We start from the raw sequence: 27,426 nt of genomic DNA on the forward strand, positions 1-27,426 counted from the left end.
AAAAGCGCTCGTGCAATGATTTCCTTTGGTAGTGTTCATATATGAGCACTCCGCTTTCTACTGAAGCGCAAACGGGGCTCCTGTACCATTTTCTGGGCGTTTGTGTTCAATTGAAAGTAATGGGAAATCGCAAAGTGCTTGAAAAAGTGATTTGAATTGCGATGAACAAATCGCTCAGTGCTTGCGATTAGGCTAACGATTTGTAATGTGACCAAGCCCTTATAATTTACCTCTAATTAGTTATTGAGAATTTAGCCTAGTACACTCATCCAATCCAAGGCCAATCTTACAACCTCCATGTAGTATTAGGTAGAATAAGTTTTAACCAGTTCCTGTCCAGATGACGTGAAAATAAGTCTCTGCGCTTTCCTACCTACAAAACCTTAGCTAACACTGTTTAACTCTGACCTGATAACATCAATGCAGAGTTATAAAAGAATGATTGTGAACCCCTCTCCTCCTTCTAGGGAATTCAATGGCAGAGTTAATTAGTAAACAAGTTTAAAATACATAGTCCAGGAGCAGACAGTAACAGTAAGATTGTATACATTACTTAATTGTTACATCTAATACATAGATAAAACAAATGAACTGTTAAAGTAAACAGGAGAGATAGACAACATGTGTGGTTTTAACCACTTAAAGTGAACCTTAAGTGAGAAAAAAAAATTGAGTTTTACTCACCTGGGGCTTACCTCAGCCCCCTGCAGCTGATCGGTGCCTACGACGAGTCGCTCTGATGCTCCGGGTCCCGCTGGCGGCCACTTCCGGTTTCGCGGTCAGGACCCGTCAGGCTGGGGAACGCGGCTGATACTACGCGTTCCCAGCCAAAATAGCACCCCTATGCGGCCATATGTCCGCATACGGGTGCCTATGCGGACATACGGCCGCATAGGGGTGCTATTTTGGCTGGGAACGCATAGTATCAGCCGCGTTCCCCAGCCTGACAGGTCCTGACGGCGAAACCGGAAGTGGCCGCCAGCGGGACCCGGAGCATCAGAGCGACTCGTCGTGGGCACCGATCAGCTGCAGGGGGCTGAGGTAAGCCCCAGGTGAGTAAAACTCAATTTTTTTTTCTCACTTAAGTGCCTCTTTAAGGACCGCTCCATCCCAATTGGTGTGGATGCGGCGGCAGGCCCAGGACTACTCAATGCCAATTGGCGTTTGCAGGGGGTTGCGCACTCCGATGCTCCGCTCTGTCATCAGTCTCTCATCACTGATCCCCGCTAGGCTGATGCCTATGACAGCCGATCGCGGTGATTGGCTGGCGGGGGGAGGGAAGGCTGGGTATAAAATAAAAATAAAAAAGTCAAATTTATTCTTTAAAAAAAACAAATAAATAAAAAAATAAACAAACAGGGCGGCAGAGATCAGAGCCCACCAACAGAAAGCTCTGTTGGTGGGCAGAAAAGGGGGAGGGGGAGAATCACTTGTGTGCTGAGCTGTACGACCCTGCAGTTAGGCCTTAAAGCTGCAGTGGCCTAAATTGTAAAAAATAGCCTGGTCATTAGGGCGGGTGTAAGCCTACAGTCCTCAATTGGTTAATGTACAATATAACTGTTTACCTTAACCACTTCTTCCCGACCGCCGTATATACAATTGGCGGCCGGGAAGTGGACCCCGCAAGGACCGTCGTATAGACAAATGGCGGCGGTCCTTTTACGGGCATGGGTGGCGCGATCGCGTCATTCAGAAGCGCCGGCGGGCTACTAGCACCCGGATCGCCGCATACAAAGTGTATAATACACTTTGTAATGTATACAAAGTGTATTATACAGGCTGCCTCCTGCCCTGGTGGTCCCAGTGTCCGAGGGACCACCAGGGCAGGCTGCAGCCACCCTAGTCTGCACCCAAGCACACTGATTTCCCCCCCCCCTGCCCCCTGATCGCCCACAGCACCCCGTCAGACCCCCCCCCTGCCCACCCCCCAGACCCCTGTTTGCACCCAATCACCCCCCTAATCACCCATCAATCACTCCCTGTCACTATCTGTCAACGCTATTTTTTTTAAGCCCTAAACTGCCCCCTGCTCCCTCCTGATCACCCCCCCCCCTCAGATTCTCCCCAGACCCCCCCCCCCCCCCCGTGTACTGTATGCATCTATCCACCTGATCACCTGTCAATCACCCATCAATCACCCCCTGTCACTGCCATCCATCAATCAGCCCCTAACCTGCCCCTTGCGGGCAATCTGATCACCCACCTAGGCTGCAAAAAAGTGTCACACATGTGGTACCGCCGTACTCAGGAAAAGTAGTATAATGTGTTTTGGGGTGTAGTTTTACACATACTTATGCTGGGTGGGAGAAATCTCTCTGTAAATGGACAATTGTGTGTAACAAAAAATCAAACAATTGTAATTTACAGAGATATTTCTCCCGCCCAGCATGGGTATGTGTAAAAATACACCCCAAAACACATTATACTACTTCTCCTGAGTACGGCGGTACCACATGTGTGGCACTTTTTTACACCCTAAGTACGCTAAGGGGCCCAAAGTCCAATGAGCACCTTTAGGCTTTACAGGGGTGCTTACAATTTAGCCCCTCCCAAAATGTCAGGACAGTAAACACACCCCACAAATGACCCCATTTTGGAAAGTAGACCCTTCAAGGTATTCAGAGAGGAGCATAGTGAGTCCGTGGCAGATTTCATTTTTTTTGTCGCAAGTTAGAAGAAATTGAAACTTTTTTTTTTTTTGTCACAAAGTGCCTTTAGGATTTCACAGGTCATTTTGCGACATTTGGTTTCAAGACTACTCCTCACGGTTTAGGGCCCCTAAAATGCCAGGGCGGTGAAGGAACCCCACAAATGACCCCATTCTAGAAAGAAGACACCCAAAGGTATTCCGTTAGGAGTATGGTGAGTTCATAGAAGATTTTATTTTTTGTCACAAGTTAGCGGAAAATGACACTTTGTGAAAAAAAACAATTAAAATCAATTTCCGCTAACTTGTGACAAAAAAATAAAATCTTCTATGAACTCACCATACTCCTAACGGAATACCTTGGGGTGTCTTCTTTCTAAAATGGGGTCATTAGTGGGGTTCCTATACTGCCCTGGCATTTTAGGGGCCCTAAACCGTGAGGAGTAGTCTTGAAACAAAAATGACCTGTGAAATCCTAAAGGTACTCATTGGACTTTGGGCCCCTTAGCGCAGTTAGGGTGCAAAAAAGTGCCACACATGTGGTATCGCCGTACTCAGGAGAAGTAGTATAATGTGTTTTGGGGTGTATTTTTACACATACCCATGCTGAGTGGGAGAAATATCTATGTAAATGGACAACTGTGTGTAAAAAAAAATCAAACAATTGTCATTTACAGAGATATTTCTCCCACCCAGCATGGGTATGTGTAAAAATACACCCCAAAACACATTAAACTACTTCTCCTGAGTACGGCAATACCACATGTGTGGCACTTTTTTGCAGCCTAACTGTGCTAAGGGGCCCAAAGTCCAATGAGCACCTTTAGGCTTTACAGGGGTGCTTACAATTTAGCACCCCCCAAAATGTCAGGACAGTAAACACACCCCACAAATGACCCCATTTTGGAAAGTAGACACTTCAAGGTATTCAGAGAGGAGCATAGTGAGTCCGTGGCAGATTTCATTTTTTTTGTCGCAAGTTAGAAGAAATTGAAACTTTTTTTTTTTGTCACAAAGTGCCATTTTCCGCTTACTTGTGACAAAAAATAATATCTTCTATAAACTCACTATGCCTCTCAGTGAATACTTTGGGATGTCTTCTTTCCAAAATGGGGTCATTTGGGGGGTATTTATACTATCCTGGAATTCTAGCCCCTCATGAAACATGTCAGGTGGTCAGAAAAGTCAGAGATGCTGGAAAATGGGAAAATTCACTTTTTGCACCATAGTTTGTAAACGCTATAACTTTTACCCAAACCAATAAATATAGGCTGAATGGGTTTTATCAAAAACATGTTTTTCCACATTTTTTGCGCTGCATGTATACAGAAATTTTACTTTATTTGAAAAATGTCAGCACAGAAAGTTAAAAAAAAATCATTTTTTTGACAAAATTCATGTCTTTTTTGATGAATATAATAAAAAGTAAAAATCGCAGCAGCAATCAAATAGCACCAAAAGAAAGCTTTATTACTGACAAGAAAAGGAGCCAAAATTAATTTAGGTGGTAGGTTGTATGAGCGAGCAATAAACCGTGAAAGCTGCAGTGGTCTGAATGGAAAAAAGTGCCTGGTCCTTAACGGGGGTAAAGCCCACGGTCCTCAAGTGGTTAAAGCTATAATGTATGAAAGTGGATAAATTGTGTATTTTTTCACTTTTTTTCCTTATTTTCTTTTTAAAATGCATAGAAAATAAGGTAATTACTAAAAACAAATATCATGCACAAAAAGCCTAATTTGTCTTGAAAAAAACAATATATAGATTATTTAGTTGTGATAATTATTGATAAAGTTATAGCCAAAGTAATCAGAGCTGAGCTGAACTGTAAAAATGATTAGGGAAGGCAAGTGGTTAAATGCTATGAACATAGCAAGGAAATGAGCAGCGCTACTTAAAAACAGACTAGTGCCTACCTGCAAAAGAGTGCAAGCCCCACTTGTGGGGTCGAATACACACCGAGCATACACGTGACCTGTCCACCACTAGAGGAGGATGTTGGTTTCCATTAACAGCTTGCATGCAACCTATTAGGTACTCTTCCCTCCCAGCTCCCACTGTGAAGAAGTCAATCCTCCATGGGAGGGGCCTAACACTAACTAAATCCTAACCTATGTATATGCATAGCCTGGGTGCGGCTAATCAAATAAAATCGAAAATTGAAAATTGCGCAAAAAGGTGGATCAGCGCAACACCAGGCCGCCTCCGAATGGCCTACATCAGAGATGCGCTGAGCCCCCCCAGGAACTACAAACGCACCCTGAACCCAAACAGAAGCTCTGCATATACACCAAAAGCATGGCTGTTAAGTGGGAGCAGCTGACAAAAAACGAATTACATTAGTACATAGCAAGGAAATGAGTAGCGCTACTTAAAAACAGACTAGTGCCTACCTGCAAAAGAGTGCAAGCCCCACTTGTGGGGTCGAATACACACCGAGCATACACGTGACCTGCGTTTCCTGGGGGGGCTCAGCGCATCTCTGATGGAGGCCATTCGGAGGCGGCCTGGTGTTGCGCTGATCCACCTTTTTGCACAATTTTCAAATGCTATGAACAGGTTGTGTAAGTAAGCTGTCATACTATATGGAAGTGGTAAAATTGGCCAATCATTCCTCCTTCTCCTCTGATCGCGCTACAGCTCAATTTGAGCCTTGGCCTCCGAAGGTATCCTTACTTTGTTGCAGTGGTGGGGCTTGTGTAAATAGGTGATCCTGAGAGCTATACCGGCGGTAGCTTAGCTACCGGTAGGTCCTCCCTAGCCGGACAGGTCAAAGGTGATATTCCAGACTAAATTGGATACCCTGGTCCTCCAAATCTGGGGGGTGGGCAATGGGCTAACAACCTGTTCCCGTAAAAACCTAATTGTTAAGAAACCTTCAGAGAAGCATCGGCCAATCATTGGCTAATCAAAATTGGATATGTGTACCAGGCTTTAGACTGCTGTCCTGACTTCCCTACTGTGGAGAGACTGTCATTAGTCCTGTATATGCTAACCTATACAATAAAAGGAAAAATAACACAGGGAGATCTAAGTAGGATTGGTACTGCACATAAACATTTATCTCATCATGTTACATGTCACATCATAGTCACTTTAACGTCTGTTCTCAAACAATGAAAAGAGAAGATGCAATCAGATGGAGACATGAAGCCTATTAAGTCATTTTTTATAAAGTGCATACAGATGGGTGGTGATTGCTCCCCAGAAGGCTCTGATCTTAGCGATACTCTTTCCTACCAGTGAACAGTTTGTTCTTTTCTGTACAGCACAGCCGGAACAGTACTTGTGTAATCCTCATAAATCCCCATATTTATCTGTTATTTTAGCTCCTTCGTTTTGACCATTGTGTGCTTAGTGTATGTTTGACTTGTCGTCTACAGTAGTTGAAGTGTGCTGCTCAGTGGTAATTGACATTTTAGCAGAGCAGTGCATGGCAGTGCTGATTCCAGGTGGTGATTTGCTACAGATCAACCGCCTACTCTAAGTCTTAGCAAAAAACATTGCGAGTAGGTGTCAGTGTTCTCATTAAATTCTTTGCATGCATGCAACATTATAGCTGCTTGTGAAGAAAGAATGCACTGAGAGACTTCACACAGATTTATAGAAACTAATAAATGAAGAAAATTAGCTAGTCTGAATCAGTCACTTGAATTGCTTTGTGTTTATCACATACTTCATACTGTACACAGACTTGGCTTGAAAATATGAATGTGTAAATAAGTTCTCAAAGCCAGTGGAAAAACAGTGAGTTTCATCAGAAAACTACAATTCAATCTGTGCTATGTTGCTACCAAGAGGTTTATTATACTCATTTTCTATGGCATCCCGTGTGATTGCTTTTGTTGCCAGGAGATTGTTACCACAGTTATGTTTGCAGGTTAAAATTAAATATCTGTGACCACCAAACTTAATCCACTACTGGTGTCCAGCTTTCTGTGGGTCCATTAAATTACCAACTGTGGCTTCTCATGAGAGTCTGTAGACAATCAAGTAAATAGATTAAAAGGAAGCCAAAAACAGAAATCGCACATGTGTTTATGCATCTGGATCTAGTTTATCTGAAAGATGTGCACTTACCTCTGTATAGTGATAATGAATGTACACAAATAACTGGTGTATGAGACCAAAGAGTATGTGCAAAAAGGACTCACTTTATTAGACCAATGCCAAACAATAAAAACAATTAAAAACAAGGCAATCCCATACCCCAGCCCAGTTGCCCCTAATAATGGTCAATAATTGCCATAAGCCCGCCAATAAGATAATGAAAGCTGCACAACAATATTGTAAGTAGTAAAAAGTATTGTGCGTGCCCACTATGGAAAACTGTGAGGGATTAAACATCCAAAGTGTAATATCTAATTGTAAACCAGTATAGTGCTATCACAGTTCTATATAAGCAAAGCACAGTACAATAAATGGTGCAGATAGTAATGAATAATGCCTCCTAAACTAAGCATCCATAACAGTGAAACAACTACTAATACTAAAAAAGTGACAATAAGACCTCATGGAGGATAATAAAAATGTTTGATTCAAACAGTGCCGGCTTTAAAACAAGTGTAAGATATAATCAATCAATAAGAGTGGACAAGGTGAAGTGAAAGAGAAGAGAGGCAAAGATAGGGGGAAATGCAGCAAGGCTTACCCAATGTATGAGTTGGAATGGGACTGGGGACGGCTGCAAGGGCGCTCCTGCGCCCGTCCTACTAGTTCCCCCTCAGCAGCTTCGGCGGAACTAGTCGGACGGGCGCAGGAGCGTCCTTTTTGCACATACTCTTTGGTCTCATACACCAGTTATTTGTTTACATTCATTATCACTATACAGGGGGGTGCCCTTTTCTTTTGCTTTTACAACACATAGTCATTCAATAGGTCGAGGACCTTGCCCCCCCCCCCCCGCCCCCTTTAAACATACTTGTGTCTATATTAGCAAATATTTTTTGCAATAATATGTCTGCTCAAATCCTGTTTGTCTAATCACTTACCTCTGCACATGCTGCCAAATGGCAGCAGGTGAAATTTTTTTTTTTAACCTAAACCTGTCACTTAATCTCAATATTATTCCAAACTGTAAAACTTAAAGTCACAATGTTGTGGATAAGTGCTTAGCATCAGTGAAGGTGCATATTATGACGACAGAAATAATATCTCATTTTCATATTCTATAGGGGCCCATACACTGGTCGATTTCAGGCTTTGATCGAACGATCGATTCTGTAGAATCGATCGGAAATCGATTCTTTCAAATCAGCCAATCGATGGATTTGCACCCGATTTCAATTTATTTTGATCGAATTGATCTATCTGACAGAATGGAAAATCTAGGTCGATCTGCTGATGGCAGATGGACCATAGAGTTGCATTGAATCTAATGGTGAATAATACATCTAGATCAATTGTCAATAGAAATGGAATGTAAATCTGTTCCTAGTGTTTGGCACACATCAGATAGATTCCTGTCAGATTCGACTTGACAGGCATCTGACAGAAATCTATCTGATGGTTGAATCTGCTGCAAATCTATAAGTGTGTGGCCACCTTTAGCAAATTGTACCACCCAAAGAAAGCCTAACTGGTGGTGGAAAAAAACAAGATATAGATCAATTAATTGGGATAAGTAGTGATAAAGTTATTGGCGAATGAATGGGAGGTGGAAATTGGTCGGATGCATACAGTGAAAAACGACTGAAGGCTGAAGTGGTTAATGTTATTAATGAAATTTTGGGCTTGTAATTAGTAATGGATGCAAAATTTTAAAACATGCACCTTTATTTCCAAATAAAATATTGGCGCCATACATTTTACTAGGGAAATATTTTTAATTTGTTAATAACCCGGGCAAATAAAATGTGTGGGTTTTAATTACAGTAGCATGTATTATTTTAAAAATATAATGGCTGAAAAAGTAACACATTCTTTCAATTTTTTTCTTATTTTTCCAATTAAAATTCATCCTATATAATGATAGGCAAGTGTCTCTGTGTCCCCTGTCCCTGTGTCTGTGCGTTTGCGCTACTGCGAATGTGTAGCACAGACAGCCATTGGGACAGAAGGAGGACAGGGCCAGTGGGCTGTGCGCATGGGTGCATACGCGCTCATACGCTCTAACATGCGGTGGCGGTGGCAGTCACAGGGGTGGGAGGGAGACCTAGAGCCTGTTATATTAACAGGCTTAGGTCTAATAGTTTAGAATAAAATAATTCTTAGCATAATGTACCACCCAAAGAAAGCCTGATTGGTGGCGAAAAAACAAGATATAGATCATTTCATTGTGATAAGTTGTAATAAGGTTATAGGCGAATAAATGGACGGAGCGCTGAAAGGTGAAAATTGCTTAGGTACAGAAGGGGAAAACCCCCTCAGTAGAGAAGTGGTTAACTTTTTTATTTGGAGCTCACAGGTTTGCTTTAAACATACTTTAAAGAGACATTGGCCTCAATTCACTAAGCTTATCTCCTGTCTTTAACCACCCTGGCGTTCTGATTAAATCGCCAGGGTGGCTGCGGGAGGGTTTTTTTTAAATTAAAAAAAAAACTATTTCATGCAGCCAACTGAAAGTTGGCTGCATGAAAGCCCACTAGAGGGCGCTCCGGAGGCGATCTTCCGATCGCCTCCGGCGGCAAGGAATAACACGGAAGGCCGCAATGAGCGGCCCTCCGTGTTTCGCTTCCCTCGTCGCCATGGCGACGAGCGGAGTGACGTCATGGACGTCAGCCGACGTCCTGACGTCAGCCGCCTCCGATCCAGCCCTTAGCGCTGGCCGGAACTGTTTGTTCCGGCTACGCTGGGCTCGGGCGGCTGGGGGGACCCTCTTTCGCCGCTGCACGCGGCGGATCGCCGCGCTGCAGCGGCGATCAGGCAGCACACGCGGCTGGCAAAGTGCCGGCTGCGTGTGCTGCTTTTTATTTGGTGGAAATCGGCCCAGCAGGGCCTGAGCGGCAGCCTCTGGCGGTGTTGGACGAGCTGAGCTCGTCCAGACCGCTCAGCAGGTTAATAACTCTTCTAGAGTTGGTACCATGGTGATAAGGCATGTAGTATTCAGGAAACATTTTACCTCAGGCAAACCTAAAGTTAACTCTTCTGTCTTTAAGTTAACTCTTTAATCCTTAAAATAACTCCAGAGTTAAAGACAGGCTGTTCATTAACTGCGTGTGAAAATAACTACAGAGGAGGTAACTTAACTACAGAGGAGGTAAATTAACTACAGAGGAGGTGAATTAACTGCAGAAGAGGTAACGTAAGGAATGGAGAGATAAGAGAACTCTCTCACTGTGTGGAGGTAAGTTTTCTCTTGCCTTATTATCTCCAGCATGATCTTAGTGAATTGAGGCCTATGTAACAAAATGTTCAGCTTTATTTCTTCTATCCTATAAGTGCCTATACCTGTTCTAATGTGCTCTGGATTACTGCAGCCTTTTCTATTTGCACTGTTTCTGTAATATATCTTATCTTCTTTTCTTTTTCAAGCCTTGTCGAGCCAAGGAGGGATGCACTGCCTCTGCTGTGATGGGGAGAAGTTATGCATGCCCCTTGCAGGCTCTGTGTGTGTGCTGTATGTATGAGTCACATGCAAGGTCTCTACTCACAGCCAGCCTGTCTGTGACCTTGTGAACAGCTGTGAGTGCAGAAAGATCAGTTCAAAGCCCAGACAAGCAGCTAAGGCAACAAGTGGGAGAAACATTTCAGCAGTCAAGTCACGTTGAGAGGAGCTTCTGCAAACAGGCACCTGCTCTGATGATGTATTTCCTGTTTTACAGCCATCTTCATTGTTTACAAAAACAATGAGTAAAACAGTGATTTTGTCACCAGGAAAGCAGCGGGAGCAGTGAAAATGTCACAGAGGGGGCTAGGAGAAGTCAGCAAACAGGCTGGTACTTTTATTTATGAAAGATTTTCACAGTACAGATTCTCTTTAAAAATGTGGTGCCATTTGCATTTTGAAGTAACAGACAAACTTACCACAGCACAAGGGTATTATTGCACATGTACAAACATGTAAAACCTCTAATAAAAAATAAAAAATATTGGCTCAGAAATAACTTGAAACTGAAAAAAATATTTAGTACCGACCTACCATACTAAGGCCTCAATTCACTAAGCTTATCTCCTGTCTTTAATAACTCTTCTAGAGTTGTTACCATGGTGATAAGGCATGTAGTATTCAGGAAACATTTTACCTCAGGCAAACCTGAAGTTAACTCTTCAGTCTTTAAGTTAACTCTTCAATCCTTAAAATAACTCCAGAGTTAAAGACAGGCTGTTTATTAACTGCATGTGAAAATAACTACAGAGGAGGTAAATTAACTACAGAGGAGGTAAAATAACTACAGAGGAGGTAACTTAAGGAATGAAGAGATAAGATAACTCTCTCTTATGTGGAGGTAAGTTTCCTCTTGCCTTATTATCTCCAGCATGATCTTAGTGAATTGAGGCCAATGTCATATATCAAAAATCTGACTTCAGAACAGTGCTTCTCAAAATGATTATAGCATGTGCCACTTTATTAATGTCTACATTAGCTTAGTGTCCCTACTGTTTGCAGCACTATCTCAAGTACCCCTCTACACAAACATATTTGTCAGGAGTGCTCCATAATTGTGTATACTGTACATGCTTTTAAACCATTGTTTGATACTTTTAACTAACTATAAATATTTATTCAGATTTGTTTACATATTATGGGCTTGATTCACAAAGCGGTGCTAACTGTTAGCACGCCTGTGAAAACCCCCTTAGCACGTCTAAACAAGCTTTTCGCGCATAAAACTTTACGCGCGCAAAACTTTATGCGCATAAAACTTTACGCGCGTACTGCACAGAGCGCAGGGCGCTCCGCGCGAAGTGCCCATTAAAGCCTATGGGACTTAGCGTGCGTTAAACTTTGCGCGCGTAAAACTTTGCACGCGCAAAGTTAACGCGCGATCTGATTGAGAAATCCGGTGCTAACCTACTTAGCACCCTGGTTAGCGCGTCTAAAGACTTTAGACGTGCTAAGTAGGTTAGCACCGCTTTGTGAATCAAGCCCCATGTATCTTTCTTTTAAATCTCAAAACTTACTGTAATGGTTCATCTTTGACAAAGTCAAGTGCCCCCTACGCCCAATTAAAGTACTTCCTGGGGTACGCGTACCATGTGTTAAAGAGACTCTGTCACATCAAAAACCTCCCCTGGGGGGTACTCACCTCGGGTGGGGGAAGCCTCCGGATCCTAATGAGGCTTCCCACGCCGTACTCTGTCCCACGGGGGTCTTGCTGCAGCCCTCCGAACAGCCGGCGACAGACCCGACTGTAGATTCAATATTTACCTTTGCTGGCTCCAGCGGGGGCGCTGTGGCTGCTTTCGGCTCGGAAATAGACGGAAATACCCGATCTCCGTCGGGTCCGCTCTACTGCGCAGGCGCCAGAAACTTGCGCCTGCGCAGTACAGCAGACCCGACGGCGATCGGGTATTTCTGCCTACTTCGGAGCCGACAGCCGTCAGAGCGCCTGCGCAGGAGCCGGGAAGGTAAATATTGACGTCACCGCTGCACGGAGGGCTGCAGCGAGACCCCTGAGGGACGGAGGATGGTGTGGGAAGCCTCATTAGGATCCGGAGGCTTCCCCCAACCGAGGTGAGTACCCCCCAGGGGACGTTTTGACGTTACAGTTCCTCTTTAAGAACCTAAGCTTTAGTTCTTTGACTTGTCAGAATATTTCCATTAGGGCTCTTTTACATCTGAGCCTGTTTTCTGCGTTTTAATGGAAAGTCAATATCAAAGTAAAATGAAAGTCCATAAACTTTCATTTTACCTTTCACATCCGATGCTGTGTTTTGGTGCGTTGCGGTTCGACGCACCTGCAAGCTTTTAATCATCTGGAGCCGGCGTTTTCCCTTCAGGTGAATGAATAACTATGGTCACTGATTGCATCACACCGCAACATCTCGAGGACAAGCCGCAGGCCATAACGTGTGCAGGAGAATGGCTCCTGCACGCGTTCTCAGATGTGAAAGAAGCCTTAATAGCACTTTTGAAAGTGGCATGCAAGAAAAAAAAACTATTTTGTAATCCAACCTTTATAGGCAAGCAATTACTGACTTCTGCTCCTTCCAACAGGTGGTTTGGTCCACTTTTCCTGAGCAAACTGTTTGTTTCGTCTGTGTCAGTTTGAAGTGTATGAACACAACAAGAGAATGAAAATCCAGCACTGATGCAGTTTAATAATCAATTGTATCAAGCAGCATACAACAAAAGTGCAGGTGCATGTAAACAGATGAAATGTCCATTAAACATTCAAAGAGTGCTTGTTACTTACTTAGCTTAACAAAGTTGTGATGTGATGTGCTGTGCTGGAATTGAAGGGGAGCAGTGGGCGCATTGTCTCAGCATGAGAAATATTGGCCAATCAGAGAGGTAAAGAGGTGTGGGAGAGGAAAACAGGAGGGAAAGAGGCTTCAGCCAATCAGGCTGCATTAGTTAAGGCTTCGGGGGAAGTGGAGAAGCAGAAAAGGACAGCCCAGCATGCCCTGCAACTTCCTTTTTGTGTACCAAATTTTGTGTGTACCAAATAAGAGGCAGGTAAACTGGGGAATGATCATTTATCAACAAGAAAAGAAATAGTGATTTTAACTTTTGGATTGCCTGGTTAGCAATTCTTATTACTTGTTTACCAGATAAAAATAAAGAATTAAGCTGCTTGAAGGTGGTGTTGCCTTTAACAGGCTTGCCCTTCAGTTTGTTTATGATCTCATTAACAGCTTTCTGGTGCACATTCAGTGTGGGTCACATGATGATACCAAACAGTAGAATGATTACATTCCTTATATTTCAAATACAGGGAGTCCGTTAATATGAACTGCCAACCTGCTGCAATGTCTTGGACTCCCTGCACTGTGTCCTCCTTTGTTCCCTATGTCCTCCTCCACTCCATGCATAGTAATTAGCAGCGAGTAGCAGTGCGTCTTTCACCTGATCCGAGGGTGACCGCAGCGATCAGTGGCTCAGTGGCTTCTCCTCTCCTTCACTGTTCCCTTAGTGCCAGCTTTTCCTTAGTGGTTCATTACACATGACCGGCACTAGGAGAACAGTGAGGAAGAGGAGAGGTCTCTGATTGCCGCGGTCCCCTTGCATCAGGTGAAAGACTCGATCAGCTTCCACTGCTATTAACTCTGCAGGGGGCAAAAAGGAGAATAACGGGCGACTAATGAGGACACAAGGGGATAAAGAGGACACAAGGGGACAAACGAGGACGCAGTGGGACAAAAAGTGGGACACAATGGAACAAACAGGTACACAGAGGTACAAACAGGAAAATGGGTACAAACGAGGACACGGAGACAAAATGGAGGACTCTGGGACAAACGAGGACACAGGAAGACAAAACAAAGGACAAGGGGACAAAAGGGGCATGAAGGAGGACACAGAAGGACACAAAGGGGCATGGAGGAGGACACAAAAGGAACAATGGGGAAATGGAGGAGGACACAAGGGGGGCAGAGGAGAACGCAGGGGGACACGAGGTACAAGAGAGACACATAAATTGGGTCAGGAACATCATAAATGCACCAGGTTTTTTATATTTTCCCCCTGGTTTTTGTCCTCTAAACCTATGTGCGTCTTATTGTCAGGAGCATCTTATAGTACCAAAAATACTTGAATACAGTTTATTAAATGACATTTTAGAATATATCTGTACAGTGGATATACTATATTTATTTTTTTACATTTGCTATGCTTGAGGTTAAGTCCACACTATGCTGAGTTGACAATGTGGAATGTCACAGTGGAGGTGATGTACAATCTGATCCACTGTGTCACGGATCACTCTTCAGATAGCCTTGGAGAACATAGCAGACATGTCCGTTTTCCGTGCGATGACCAGAAAAGTAGTGCAGGATGGGACTTCTGCATGGAGGAGGCAAGGGATATGTTGAAAATGGACATAGATAACATAAGATCTGCCGACATGTCCACTTAACTCTTGGTCTCTGTTGAAGAAAATGAGCATATCATTTAATGACATTTTTTCTGAAGTTATAAAACGCTTTAAAGCCAATGGGAATCAAATAAAAAAAAAACAAAAAAACATGGACCTGTTTAAAATGAAGATAGCATTCTCCTTACTGTATTTTTGCCGCTCCTCCACCCCTGGATCCGTTTCTTTTACCCAGCACCGATGCCCGTTTTATCCAAGATGGCTGCTGACCTTTACCTTTTTCTTCCGGGTCAGCAGCCTCTTCCTCTTTACTAGCGCTGGTAAAGTCGCGCGAGAAGCAGTACCCGGCCATGAAACGTTGCATAGTTCTACTCATAACTTTTTCCCTGAGTAGAACTATGCGTCTTCTCCTCTGCTGTCAGCGCTGCCTGTTGTGCAGCATCACTATGCGCCGCTCTGAGAGTGAGACCCGGAAGCTGTGCGTCATCGGAAGGGCGACTCAGAGGGGCGGGGAAAGGAGAGGTGATGGAAATGAATGACGGAGGAGAGACAGAGCAGTGAAAATAAGCTCTGCCTTCTCCCAACAGCATTATATTTGAACGAACCGGTCAGATAAGTATAAACGAGATTTTGGGTGCCAGGCTGCAACATTTCACACGATAAGGGGACTGAGCAGCACAGGAAAGAAATAGGTACATAATAAGCTATTGGAAATGTAAAAAAAAAACCTGTTTCCCATTCGCTTTAAATGAGCTGTAAAGGAACAAACACATTTGTCCATGCTTGATATAGTACCAACACTTTGTCAGCGCCTCATTACAGAGAATGTCAAACAAAGGCAACTCCACTTTAAAGAGAACCTGTAACAAAAAAAAAGTTCCCCCTGGGGGGTATTCACCTCGGGAGGGGGAAGCCTCAGGGTCCCAATGAGGCTTCCCCCACCCCTGTACCTGCAGGCAGTCCAGCACTGGCTCCCCCGAAGTGTCCCGGAATCCTCCCTCGACAAGCCTGACAAGAGCTGATAAGCGCTGATTTATTTACCTTTCCTGGCTCCAGCGGGGGCGCTATTACGGCTCTGCGCACGGAGCTAGGTGAAAATAGCCGATCTCCATCGGGTTCACTTTACTGCGCAGGCGCAGGAGACTTGCACCTGCGCAGTAGAGCGGCCCAACAGCGATCGGCTATTTCCGCTCCGCCTATCTCCGAGGCGGAGAGGCGATACTGCGCCTGAGCTGGAGCCAGAAAGGTAAATATTTACATACCCGCTGTTCGAGGAGCATTATCTCCGCCGCCATGGGACCAAGGAGGACGGGGGAAGCCTCAATAGGATCCGGAGGCTTCCCCACCTGAGGTGAGTACCCCAGGGGAAGTTTTCTTACAGGATTTCTTTAAAGCAAACCTGAACTGAAAATTCAAATTCAAAATAAACATATACACATCATACTTACCTCCCTAGTAGTCTACCTATCAATCTCTTTCTACTCTCCTGTGTCCTGCTTGTCCACTGTGGACAAGGGAATTCTCTGTCCTCCATTTTGAAAATGTCTATTACCACATAAAAGCTTCCTGGTCAGCACACTGTTAAACTGCAATATCACCCACTTGAGCCATAGGGAAACATGGACATTACCTTGCTCATGAGTTGTCCTTTCAGTTATAACTGACAGCAACTGATATATAACTGACAGCAACTTTCAGTTCTGTCAAAATCTTGTCAGAAATGGAAGGAATTGTTGTAAGAAAGAAAATGGTGAGCTTCTGTGAGGAACTGATGGTAAGGTAAGTATGTAATATTCATATTTGCAGATACATCATGTATTTATTTTAAATAATTTTACTCAGTTCAGGTTCACTTTAAACTGATATTTCCGGTTTATGAAAGCTCATGCAACGTGAACCACATGCAGACTTACTTCCTATGCCTGCCACTACAACTTGCAAATAGCGCTATTGGGTCGGATAAGGCCAGTAATTTTACAGGTACTAACACAGCGAGAACACCATCTGTTAACCCATTAGCGCAACATGTTACTAGGTTAACGCACGCTACACGTTAACATAGCAACACGCGTATTAATCTGGTAATGCATTTGGCATCGATGGGTTATTGGGCAGTGCTCGCTGTGTAGTACCGGTAAAATTGCAGTGTTCTTTTTAACCTGGTTCAGACGTACTGAACTATGACAAACCAGGAAAGCCTAGGAACAACATGCTTATTTAGGAGATGAGCTAATCAGTTATTATAAATAATATCACTTTCAAGAAAAGTATTTTAGTTTTATTTATTTTTGTTTTGTATTGTTTTTGACGGAGAGCGACTGTAGTCTACCTACAGTTTGCCATTTTTCCATCAATTGATTAGCTTGACTTTCAGTTGTTTTCAGTCTGACCTCAGTCTGCTGCTCAGTAAAAGAGATAGGCCAACTACCTGATTTGAAACTTTGTTCAGGCTTGAAGTACAAATGACCCGAGAGGAATATGGAGGCTGCCATATTTATTTCCTTTTAAACAATACACATTGCCTGGCTGTCCTGCTGATCATCTGCCTCTAATACTTTAACCACTTCAGCCCTCTGTGTATTTCCCCCTTATGGACCAGGGCAATTTTCACATTCCAGCTCTCCTCCCATTCATTTGCCAATAACTATACCACTACTTATCACAACAAAATGATCTGTATCTTGTTTTTTCCGCCACCAATTAGGCTTTTTTTGGCGTGTACCTTTTGCTAAGAATTATTTTTTTCTAAATGCATTTTAACACAAAATATTAACCACTTCTCTACCACAGGGTTTTTCACCTAAAAACCACAGCAATTTTCACATTTAAGGGAGGCAAGGGTTAATGGGCTTAATGGGGGTATAATTTATTTAAAAAAAACCTCACTGATGCTGATCAGTCACTAATGCTGTGTTAGTTATCTGAGATCCTCTCACGAGTGATCTCAGTAACTGTAACAGCATAGAGACTGATGCAATGTTTACACACATTCTGCATGAATGAGCACCGTCATTGGCTTTGTGAACACATGTTCACATCAGCCAATCACGGACCAGCGGGTGCCCGACGCGTATGCACATCCGCGTGCACGCGGACGTGAACGCGCACGCGATCGCAAATGCGCACAGCAGCAAAATAAACAGGAGTTGCCTATCTACGCCCCTGTGACTCAGGTGAAGTTTAAAGGGGCGTAGATAAGCGTGGCAGAGGTTGTTAAGTGGTTAAGGAAATAACTCAAATAAAATCATTATTTTTCAGTTTTCAGCCATTATAGTTTTAAAATTATTATTATTATTATTATTTAGTATTTCTATAGCGCCGACATCTTCCGCAGCGCTGTACAGAGTATATAGTCTAGTCACTAACTGTCCCTCAGAGGAGCTCACAATCTAGTCCCTACTATAGTCATATGTCTATGTATGTATCGTGTAGTGCATATATTGTAGTCTAGCCAATTTTAGGGGAAGCTAATTAACTTATCTGTATGTTTTTGGGATGTGGGAGGAAACCGGAGTGCCCGGAGGAAACCCACGCAGACACGGGGAGAACATACAAACTCCTTGCAGATGTTGACCTGGCTGGGATTCAAACCAGGGACCCATCGCTGCAAGGCGAGAGCGCTAACCACTAAGCCACCGTGCTTAAAATAATGCATGCTACCATAATTAACACCCACATATTTTATTTGCCCATTTGTCCTGGTTATTAAACCATATAAATTATCTCCCTATCACAATTTATAGCACCAATATTTTATTTGGAAATAAAGGTGCATTTTTTCAGTTTCGCATACATCGCTATTTACAAGCCCATAATTTAAAAAAATAACAGTAATTGACATGCATATTAACCTCCCTGGCGGTAAGCCCGAGCTGAGCTCAGGCTATGCCGCGCAGGAGGATTTCTCCGGCTCTGTTGGGGCGATTCGCCCCATTCAAAGTGCTGTGCGCGCAGCCAGCACTTTGCTAGCCGCGCGCACAGCTTGATCGCCGCCGCTCTGCGGCGATCGCCCGCACGCAGCGGCTAAAGAGGGCCCCCCGCCAGAGCCCTGCGCTGCCCGGACCAATGAGTTCCGGGCAGCGCTATGGGCTGGATCGGGTGCGCCTGACGTCAGGACGTCGGCTGACGTCCATGACGTCATTCCGATCGTCGCCATGGCAACAGGAGAAGCCAAACAGGGGAACGCGTTATATACGCGCTCCCCTGTTTGCTATTAGTGCCGGCGACGATCGCACTAGAGGGACACATGCGCCCTCTCGTGGTGTTTCATGTAGCTACCACTCTGATAGCTTTACATGAAACAAAAAAAAAAAAATAAAAAAAAAAAGATTTTTGCCCATTTGAAAAAAAAAAAACTAACCGCCAGGGAGGTTAAAAACGTTCAGTCCCTAAGAGAACTTTTTTTTTTTTTTAATACAAAAGTTTTATTTGGGAATTAATGAGAGAGTGTGGGAGGTAAGGGGTTAATTTTAAATTATATGTAGATCTCTTTATTAAAGTAAATGAATGTAGGTGTAATTTTACTATTTGGCCACAAGATGTCTTCAGTTATTAGCTTCCTGCATGTGCTTTTAGTACGCGAACAGGAACTAATGCGTTTAAGGGCAACTTACAGTGTTTAAAATGACTGCAGGTGCCGTGATAATTGATGCCGTGATAATTTACATGGGAACTAGAACAATGAATGGTAACTGCGTTCCCATTCTTTGATCTCCAGGCTAACATGCAGCAGCGAGAACGAGTGCGTGAGTGCGTTACAGTGTGCACAGAGGCGATTGTGACAGACTTACGAATGTCTTCTCCCCTGAGGCTTAGATTAAGTTTTTGGGGGAGTAGATATACTGTCCTGTAAACATGAGGCTAGGTTGACAGTGGTCAGTTGTATAATGCACTTGTTAAAATATGTGTAAACTGCAATGGAGACTAGACATAGACTTTAAGGCTGGTTTCACACCAGGACGTTGCATTTTAGGGGACGTTAAGGTCGCATAACGTGCCCCTAACGCAACGCCTGGTGCTCTCTGATGTGGACGTCAGAGTGAGCCGCGTTGTGCAGATCACTCTAGCGTCCGTGATGCCGTGATGCGCACTCTTGGACGCATGTGGCATCACGTGGTCCCGCCGGCCAATCGCCGCACAGAGCGGCCGCTCCAGGAAGTAAACATTGCACGTCACTGAGTGCAGTGAATATTAATTAGCCATATGCCCGGCCGCTCTCCGCTCCTCCCCAACTTTACTGAGCATGTGCAAGCAGTCTAACGCGGCTCAGCCGCGTGTAAAGTACTGCATGCAGTACGCTGTCTTATGGCACAGCGTTACAATGTAACGCAACGTGGGCACTGTGAACAGCCCATTGATTTTTCATTGCTGTGCGGTGGGGTGCGTTACAGGCTGCACTAACGTGCGCCTGTAACGTCCCACTGTGAAACCAGCCTTATACAAAGCCTGCATGCAGTGAGTTAGAATAACGCAATCTGTTACAATACAGTACTGTGAACAGGCACATAGAAATGTATGGGCAGTAAGTACAGAATACAGAATTATTTTGCAACACAACTGTGCACCGTGAACTATAGACCCTTAACAAGCATGCAGATCAGATGTTTGACTTAAGTTTGATTGGATTTGCTACATGCTTTTAAAAGGTGTGTGATCTAGACACTACTGATGCATGCAAGACCAGCAGCAGAGACACAGCTTTGGTTTTCAGCGCCCTGGGGGAAAAAAAGACAGTTTTTGCCCCCCCCCCTCTGGACAAAATGGTGGTAGCCACACATCAGAATGTGGTCATGGTCATGGATGGAGTCAAAAGTTATTTAGTTAGCTATATGAGCCCCCTTACCCCATTCAGATAGTCAGATATGTCCCCCTTTAAATAGCAAAATGTATGCCCCTTTAGTTAGCCAGATGTGCCCCCTTTAGATAGCCTTATTCTGGTGCTGTTAACTCTTCTGCAGAGGGAGGAAGAGAAGCAGGGGCACTTCAGGTAGCCAGTGAGCCTCCTATGCACATGGGGGTGCAGTGGCTGTGTTGAGCCTCCTCACAGTGCTTTGCCCAGGGACACATGTTCCCCCTTGCCCACCCATAGCTACTCCTCTGACTAGCAGGACAGTCAGGCCACTGGAATTGTTTAAAAAGAAATAAGCATGGCAGCCTCCATATCCCTCTCAGGTCAGTTGTCATTTAAAGTGAATGGGAATTGTACAAAAAAAAATACTTGATTAATCCTTCTAATGTATCCAGAATGGCTTTGGTGTCACTCTTTTCCTCCTCTGTCAGGTTTAGATTATGCTTGTAAACATGGAGGCATTCACTGCCCATCACCCTCCTTAGAGTTGCTGCTTGCACTGCTTCAGGCTTCTCATTTAACCCTGTTACTAAGCCTGTTGCCATGCAAAGTGACTCTAGCAAAAATGGCCTAGGTTATTGTCTTTTGCAAGAAGGTCAACCAGTTGCATATGCGTGCAGAGCTCTTTCATCAGCTGAACGAAACTATGCTCAAATTGAGAAGGAATGTTTAAGTACTGTATTTGCCTGCCTTCGTTTCCATCATTATCTTTATGGATATTATCTTTATTATTTTGCTCTCTGTGCCGTAAAGGAGGCTTCGGAAGTCTTCGGGAGCCTGAGTGCTCCATGGCTGTGGAGTTGAGAAGTTGGAGTCAGAGCAATTTTGGGTACCTGGACCTGGAGTCGGTGGTTTCAATAAACTGAGGAGTCGGAGTTGGATGATTTTTGAACCAAATCCATAGCCGTTGTAAAAATTAGACTAAGGAGTCAGAGTCAAGGAGTTGGAGCAATTTTGGGTACCTGGAGTCGGAGTCGGTGGTTTCATGTACTGAATAGTCGGATGATTTTAGTACCGACTCCACAGCCCTGTGCGCACAGTATGGAGCCGCCTGTCTTCGGGAGGACTCGGCTCCCCAAGACTTCCGAAGTCTACCACGGCAGGGGATTGGAATGGAGAAGCTGCCGCTGCAACGAGGGCACCTAGAGAGGAGAGGGAAGGCATTATAGGACCCAGAGCCTTCCCTCAACTTAGGTAAGTATCTGAGATATATATATATATATATATATATATATATATATATATATATATATATATACACGATTTCCAATTGCTTTAAGTTGAAAGAGTCAATGGCAGTGGTATGAGCTTCTGTAGTCATGATCACTACATAGCGGCATTCCTCATGCACTTCAGTCTAACTCATACATGTTAAACTCCGGCCCTCAGAGCCATTACATTTGGCCCTCCAGTGGTTTCCCCACCTTGCATTATGTTTGGCCCACTCTAGACCACCAGGGAAGCTATATTGGAGGTGAAGCCCTAGAACACAAGGGAAGCCATATGGGGAGGTAGGGAGAAAGCACTAAACACTACGGAACTGTATAGGGGAGGGAGGCCTACTAGACACCAGAGAATTTTATAAGGGAGGAAAGTGGCCTGTAGACATTGAGGTTGGCCTGCGACTAGGTCTCTGTGTACAATTTCGGCCCATGACTTGGTCCCAGTGTACAATTTCGGCCCACTTTGTATTTGAGTTTGACACCCCTGGTCTAACTTTTTAGATGCCACAGAAATTGAGAACTAATGCAATTTTTATTTTGCTCATCTCTAATTGTAAATGAAAATAAAGCAAATTAAATACAGTATGGTGCTGATCTCATAATTAATCACATCATGGCTAAAAAGCTCTTGGTGTAATCTTTTAATGATCAATCCTGACTTTACTTCTGAAATGATTTGTAAGTTGCACATGAAAAACAAGGAAAGCAAAGCTATGCAGTGTGTCGTGCTTTCCAGCAGGTGAGTTTTATTCCATGCCTCCAGCTGCTGAGCATTCACTGCGACTTGTGAAACAAAGTATCCGAGCCGTTAGAGAGAGCGTGTGGGAGGCAGCACTTTACAATTTAGAGATTTAGTGAGGGCACCAAGAATATTGACTATTTTAAGCAGCTATAGAGTGAACCACTTTGATTCTTTTATTCACCTACAGGCAGAGAATTTACTTAAGACAGAATGTCAGGAATTACTTTTGGCTAAAGACAATCAACACTACTCCCAATCAGAGGGGCTTTTTTTTTTTAGCTTTTGCAGTAATTTGTTATTAAAGGGAAGGTCCAAGCAAAAAAAAAAAAATGAGTTTCACTTACCTGGGGCTTCTACCAGCCCCATGCAGCCATCCTGTGCCCTCGTAGTCACTCACTGCTGCTCCAGTCCCCCGCTGGCAGCTTTCTGACCCCGGAGGTCAGGGCCGAATTGCGTACATTTTTACACATTCCCGCTAGTGCAGGAACATTAACGCATACATTTTTACGCGTTAGTGGTGCAACGAGTAAATTTTTGTTCCTGCACTAGCTGGAATGCGTAAAAATGTATGCAATGTGGCCCTGACCTCCGAGGTCAGAAAGCTGCCAGCGGGGGACTGGAGCAGCAGAGAGTGACTACAAGGGCACAGGATGGCTACATGGGGCTGGTAGAAGCCCCAGGTAAGTAAAACTCATTTTTTTTTTTTGCTTGGACCTTCCCTTTAAGATATAGACTGTACAATTAATTACTGAATAATTCCCTATGTGTAATGTGTTTACATTTACAGTGGCTTGGAAAAGTATTCGGCCCCCTTGAAGTTTTCCACATTTTGTCACATTACTGCCACAAAAATGATTCAATCTTATTGGAATTCCACGTGAAAGACCAATACAAAGTGGTGTACACGTGAGAAGTGGAACGAAAATCATACATAATTCCAAACATTTTTTTACAAATAGATAACTGCAAAGTGGGGTTTGCATAATTATTCAGCCCCCTAAGTCAATACTTTGTAGAACCACCTTTTGCTGCAATTACAGCTGCCAGTCTTTTAGGGTATGTCTCTACCAGCTTTGCACATCTAGAGACTGAAATCCTTGCCAATTCTTCTTTGCAAAACAGCTCCAGCTCAGTCAGATTAGATGGACAGCGTTTGTGATGATGCTGCCACCACCATATTTGACAGTGGGAATGGTGTGTTCAGAGTGATGTGCAGTGTTAGTTTTCCACCACAGATAGCATTTTACATTTTGGCCAAAAAGTTCCATTTTGGTCTCATCTGACCAGAGCACCTTCTTCCACGTTTGCTGTGTCCCCCACATGGCTTGTGGCAAACTGCAAACGGGACTTCTTATGCTTTTCTGTTAACAATGGCTTTCTTCTTGCCACTCTTCCATAAAGGCCAACTTTGTGCAGTGCACGACTAATAGTTGTCCTATGGATAGATTCCCCCACCTGAGCTGTAGATCTCTGCAGCTCGTCCAGAGTCACCATGGGCCTCTTGACTGCATTTCTGCTCAGCGCTCTCCTTGTTCGGCCTGTGAGTTTAGGTGGACGGCCTTGTCTTGGTAGGTTTACAGTTGTGCCATACTCCTTCCATTTCTGAATGATCGCTTGAACAGTGCTCCGTGGGATGTCCAAGGCTTTGGAAATCTTTTTGTAGCCTAAGCCTGCTTTAAATTTCTCAATAACTTTAAATGTGGAAAACTTCAAGGGGGACGAATACTTTTGCAAACTACTGTAGTTGTAGTTCTTTGAGAGTGATGTATTGTTACATCGTTTGCTTTCCATTGCACACAATACTGACCAAGTAAGTCAATTAAACTGCAGCAATTTAGGTGACCATGCACAGCCTAATCTTTGCTAGTAATCCATATGATTTGTGAACAGTTAGTGCTATCGCTAATAAGCAATTGTTTTCAGAGATATGAGACTAAAGAGCACCTGACAATAGAAAGGGGAAATTCCATTCTGTTATTGCCTTTTGCAGTGATGATATTTGTAGTGGTCTGTTTATATAATCAAAGTACATTTTTTTATTTTAGGTCCACCTTAACAGTTACGATTTCTTAGCTGGGAAAATTAAACGTCCTTCAAGGTGGCCATTTAGTGAGCAACAGCAGCCCAAACTGGCACATGATATATTAGTGTTTCTTAACATTTTATTTAAAGAGACACTGAAGCGAAAAAAAATGATGATATTATGATTTGTATGTGTAGCACAGCTAAGAAATAAAACATTAAGATCAGATACATCAGTGTAATTGTTTCCAGTACAGGAAGAGTTGAGAAACTCCAGTTGTTATCTCTATGCAAACAAGCCATTAAGCTCTCCGACTAAGTTAGTCGTGGAGAGGGCTGTTATCTGACTTTTATTATCTCAACTGTTCCTGGACTATTTACTTTTCCCCTGCTAGAGGAGAGGTCATTACTTCACAGACTGCTCTGAAAGACTCATTTTGAATGCTGAGTGTTGTGTAATCTGCACATATTATAGAATGATGCAATGGTAGAAAAAACACTATATACCTGAAAATAAAAGTATGAGAATATTTTCTTTGCTGCTAATCTTCTAGTAATTATTCATAGTACCCAACCAATTCACTATATCATATATATTTTTTTTTGCTTCAGTGTCTCTTTAATAGCCAGAGCTTAGATAAACTTTCAATAAACATTAGACATACAGTACAATGCTTGGATGATCTCAGCAGTTCTCCTCAGCATCTTGGAGCAGGAGTCTAAAGGTTTTCTGTCTAAAGGTTCGTACTGTCTAAAGGTTCGTTTTTTGTCTAAAGGTTCTGTCTAAAGGTTCGAGCGGATCATTCAGAAACAGCCTTATCAGTCTGCCGACAGACTGTACACACGCTCTACTGTCGCTGGAACGCCCGCGCAGCGGGAGGGTCTGATGGACCCGTCGTTCCTGCAAATAGAGCGTGTGTACGAACCTTAAAGGTCTGCAGGAAAAACCTCTATCTGTGCTGTCTTTCTTTCTCTGCTGCTGATGGAGAGAATCTTGTCCCACCCGACAGCATATGATATTGGCACCAATGGAGGAAGTAGCAGGAGGGGGGGGGGGGGCTCTTCCTATTGGCTCTCTGCTTTAGTCTGTCAATGTTATTGCATTCTGATTGCTAGTTTCCGACAGATCAGAGCTTGTCTTAAATACTGAACAGCTAATTTGGTGTTACGCATGCTCTAATCTTTGTGATTTGACATTTTCTGACAAGTAATGAGGTATTTACTGCAGAAGTCGGCAATTTACCTCACTGGTCAATAATTTCAGCTTGCCATGTGGTAACAGCCTTAGTAAATTGATGATTGCTAAGATGTTCGATATAATCAGCTGTTTTCTGAATTATTGCATGCGGTAATACTTTTTGAATTGAAGCCTTATGCTGGGCATACACGGTGAGATAATGCGCCGGAATCAAGCCAGCGGCTCGATGCCGGCGTGTCACCGCTCGTCCGCGCGGGTCAATTCCCGCTCGTCCCCGTGGGTGCTTCTTATCAGCCGCTCATTTTTTTCTATTGTCCGCCCGCGGGGATCGAGCGCGGTATTGATCCGCCACGGTGATCGGACAGGTTGAATCTTATCAATCGAGCCATCAGCGGCTTGATTGATAAGAACTATCTAGCCGTGTATGCCCAGCATTAGTTTCAATCACATTTCAGCAGCAGTCTGATAAAGGATTTATGTAGGGCTGACATCTCCCGCAGTGATTTGCAGATTATATACACTCACTAGCCACTTTATTAGGTTCCTTTGTTCACTTGCTTCTTGACACAAATAGCTGATCAGTCAATCACATGGCAGACAACTCGGTGCATTTAAGCATCTAGACACAGTGAAGACAAGTTGCTGAATTTCAAACAGAGGTTTAGAATGGGGAAGAAGGGATATTTAAAGTATACCTGACCAGAGGGAAAGCTACCTAAGGTAAGCACAGAGGTATGTTAATGTTGGATCCACATACTGTATGTTGTCCGTTTCTTCTCCTTACCTAACCCATTAACCTCCCTTCCCAATGGCATGGTTGTTGGTGCCAAGAGGACTTGTTTCAGTATTTCAGAAACTGTTGACCTACCAGGACTTTCACACCCAACAATCTCTAACGTTTACAGAGAATGGTCAGACATCTGAGGAGAATGAGTGGACTGGTTTGTAAAAATCAAAAAACACCATTAGCTTAAATAACCACTTGTTACCACCAAATTATGCAGAATCCCATCTCTGAACAGACAACAGGTCAAACTTTGAAGCATATGAGCTACATCAGCAGAAGCCACATTGGATGCCACTCCTGTCAGCTAAGAACAGGAAAGTGGAAAGTGAGGATACATTTTGCACAGGCTCACCAAAACAAGGAAATACAAGATTGGAAAAATATTGCCTTGTCAGATGAGTCTTGATTTTAGCTGGGACATTCAAATGGTAGGGCTACAATGGGGTGTAAATAAGTTGAAAGCATCTTGTCATATGCTGGGCCCCTTAGTATCAATTGAGCTTCATTTAAACATCACAGCCTATTGCCGCTGACCATGTCCATTCTTTTATGACCACATTGTATGCGTCTTTTGATGTTTTAAGAATGATATTGTACCATGTCATAAAGCTCACATCACCTTGAACATGACATGGATTTTACTGTACTCCAATGGACTTTACAGTCACCAGGTCTCAATCCAACAAAGTACCTTTGGGATGGTGTGGAACGAGAGATTTGCATCATGGATGTGCAGCCAACCAAACCACAGCAATTGTGTGATGCTCTCAAGCCAATATGCACTAAAATCTCTGAAGAATGTTTTCAACATCTTTTTTAATCTGTGCCACAAAGAAATAACCATTTCTAGTCCAATTTTCTTTTCACCCAGGCCCCAATACTTTGACTTAGTCAGCCATTTGATCTAGAAAGGCTGACGCTGTGCCGTTTTTTTTATCCGGTAGCCATGTTTTCCTGTGTGTGACTATGTCCGACAATGGTGCTGAACTGAAAATTGCCAATTTCAGACATCGTGCGACACAGGATTGTAAAGGGTTAAAGCAA

General features: G+C 43.6%; 1 protein-coding gene across 6 annotated transcripts in view; it reads left to right on the forward strand.

Moving 5' to 3' along the window:
* Window positions 1–27,426, forward strand: part of TPD52L1 (TPD52 like 1) — a 172,195-nt gene that overhangs the window by 23,497 nt on the left and 121,272 nt on the right. For 2 of the 6 annotated variants that reach the window (XM_068231461.1, XM_068231464.1), the window contains exon 1: window positions 12,769–12,886. The exons of 1 other annotated variant lie outside the window; for it this stretch is intronic. In XM_068231461.1, the coding sequence (XP_068087562.1) occupies window positions 12,838–12,886 (49 nt within the window). In that variant the 5' untranslated portion in view covers window positions 12,769–12,837. Of the gene's footprint in view, window positions 1–12,766; window positions 12,887–27,426 lie in introns of those variants that run through there. 3 more of the 6 variants (XM_068231463.1, XM_068231458.1, XM_068231462.1) reach the window with 3 other exon arrangements.

This window comes from Hyperolius riggenbachi, chromosome 4, assembly GCF_040937935.1.
Source record: "Hyperolius riggenbachi isolate aHypRig1 chromosome 4, aHypRig1.pri, whole genome shotgun sequence".
Lineage (NCBI taxonomy): Eukaryota > Metazoa > Chordata > Amphibia > Anura > Hyperoliidae > Hyperolius > Hyperolius riggenbachi.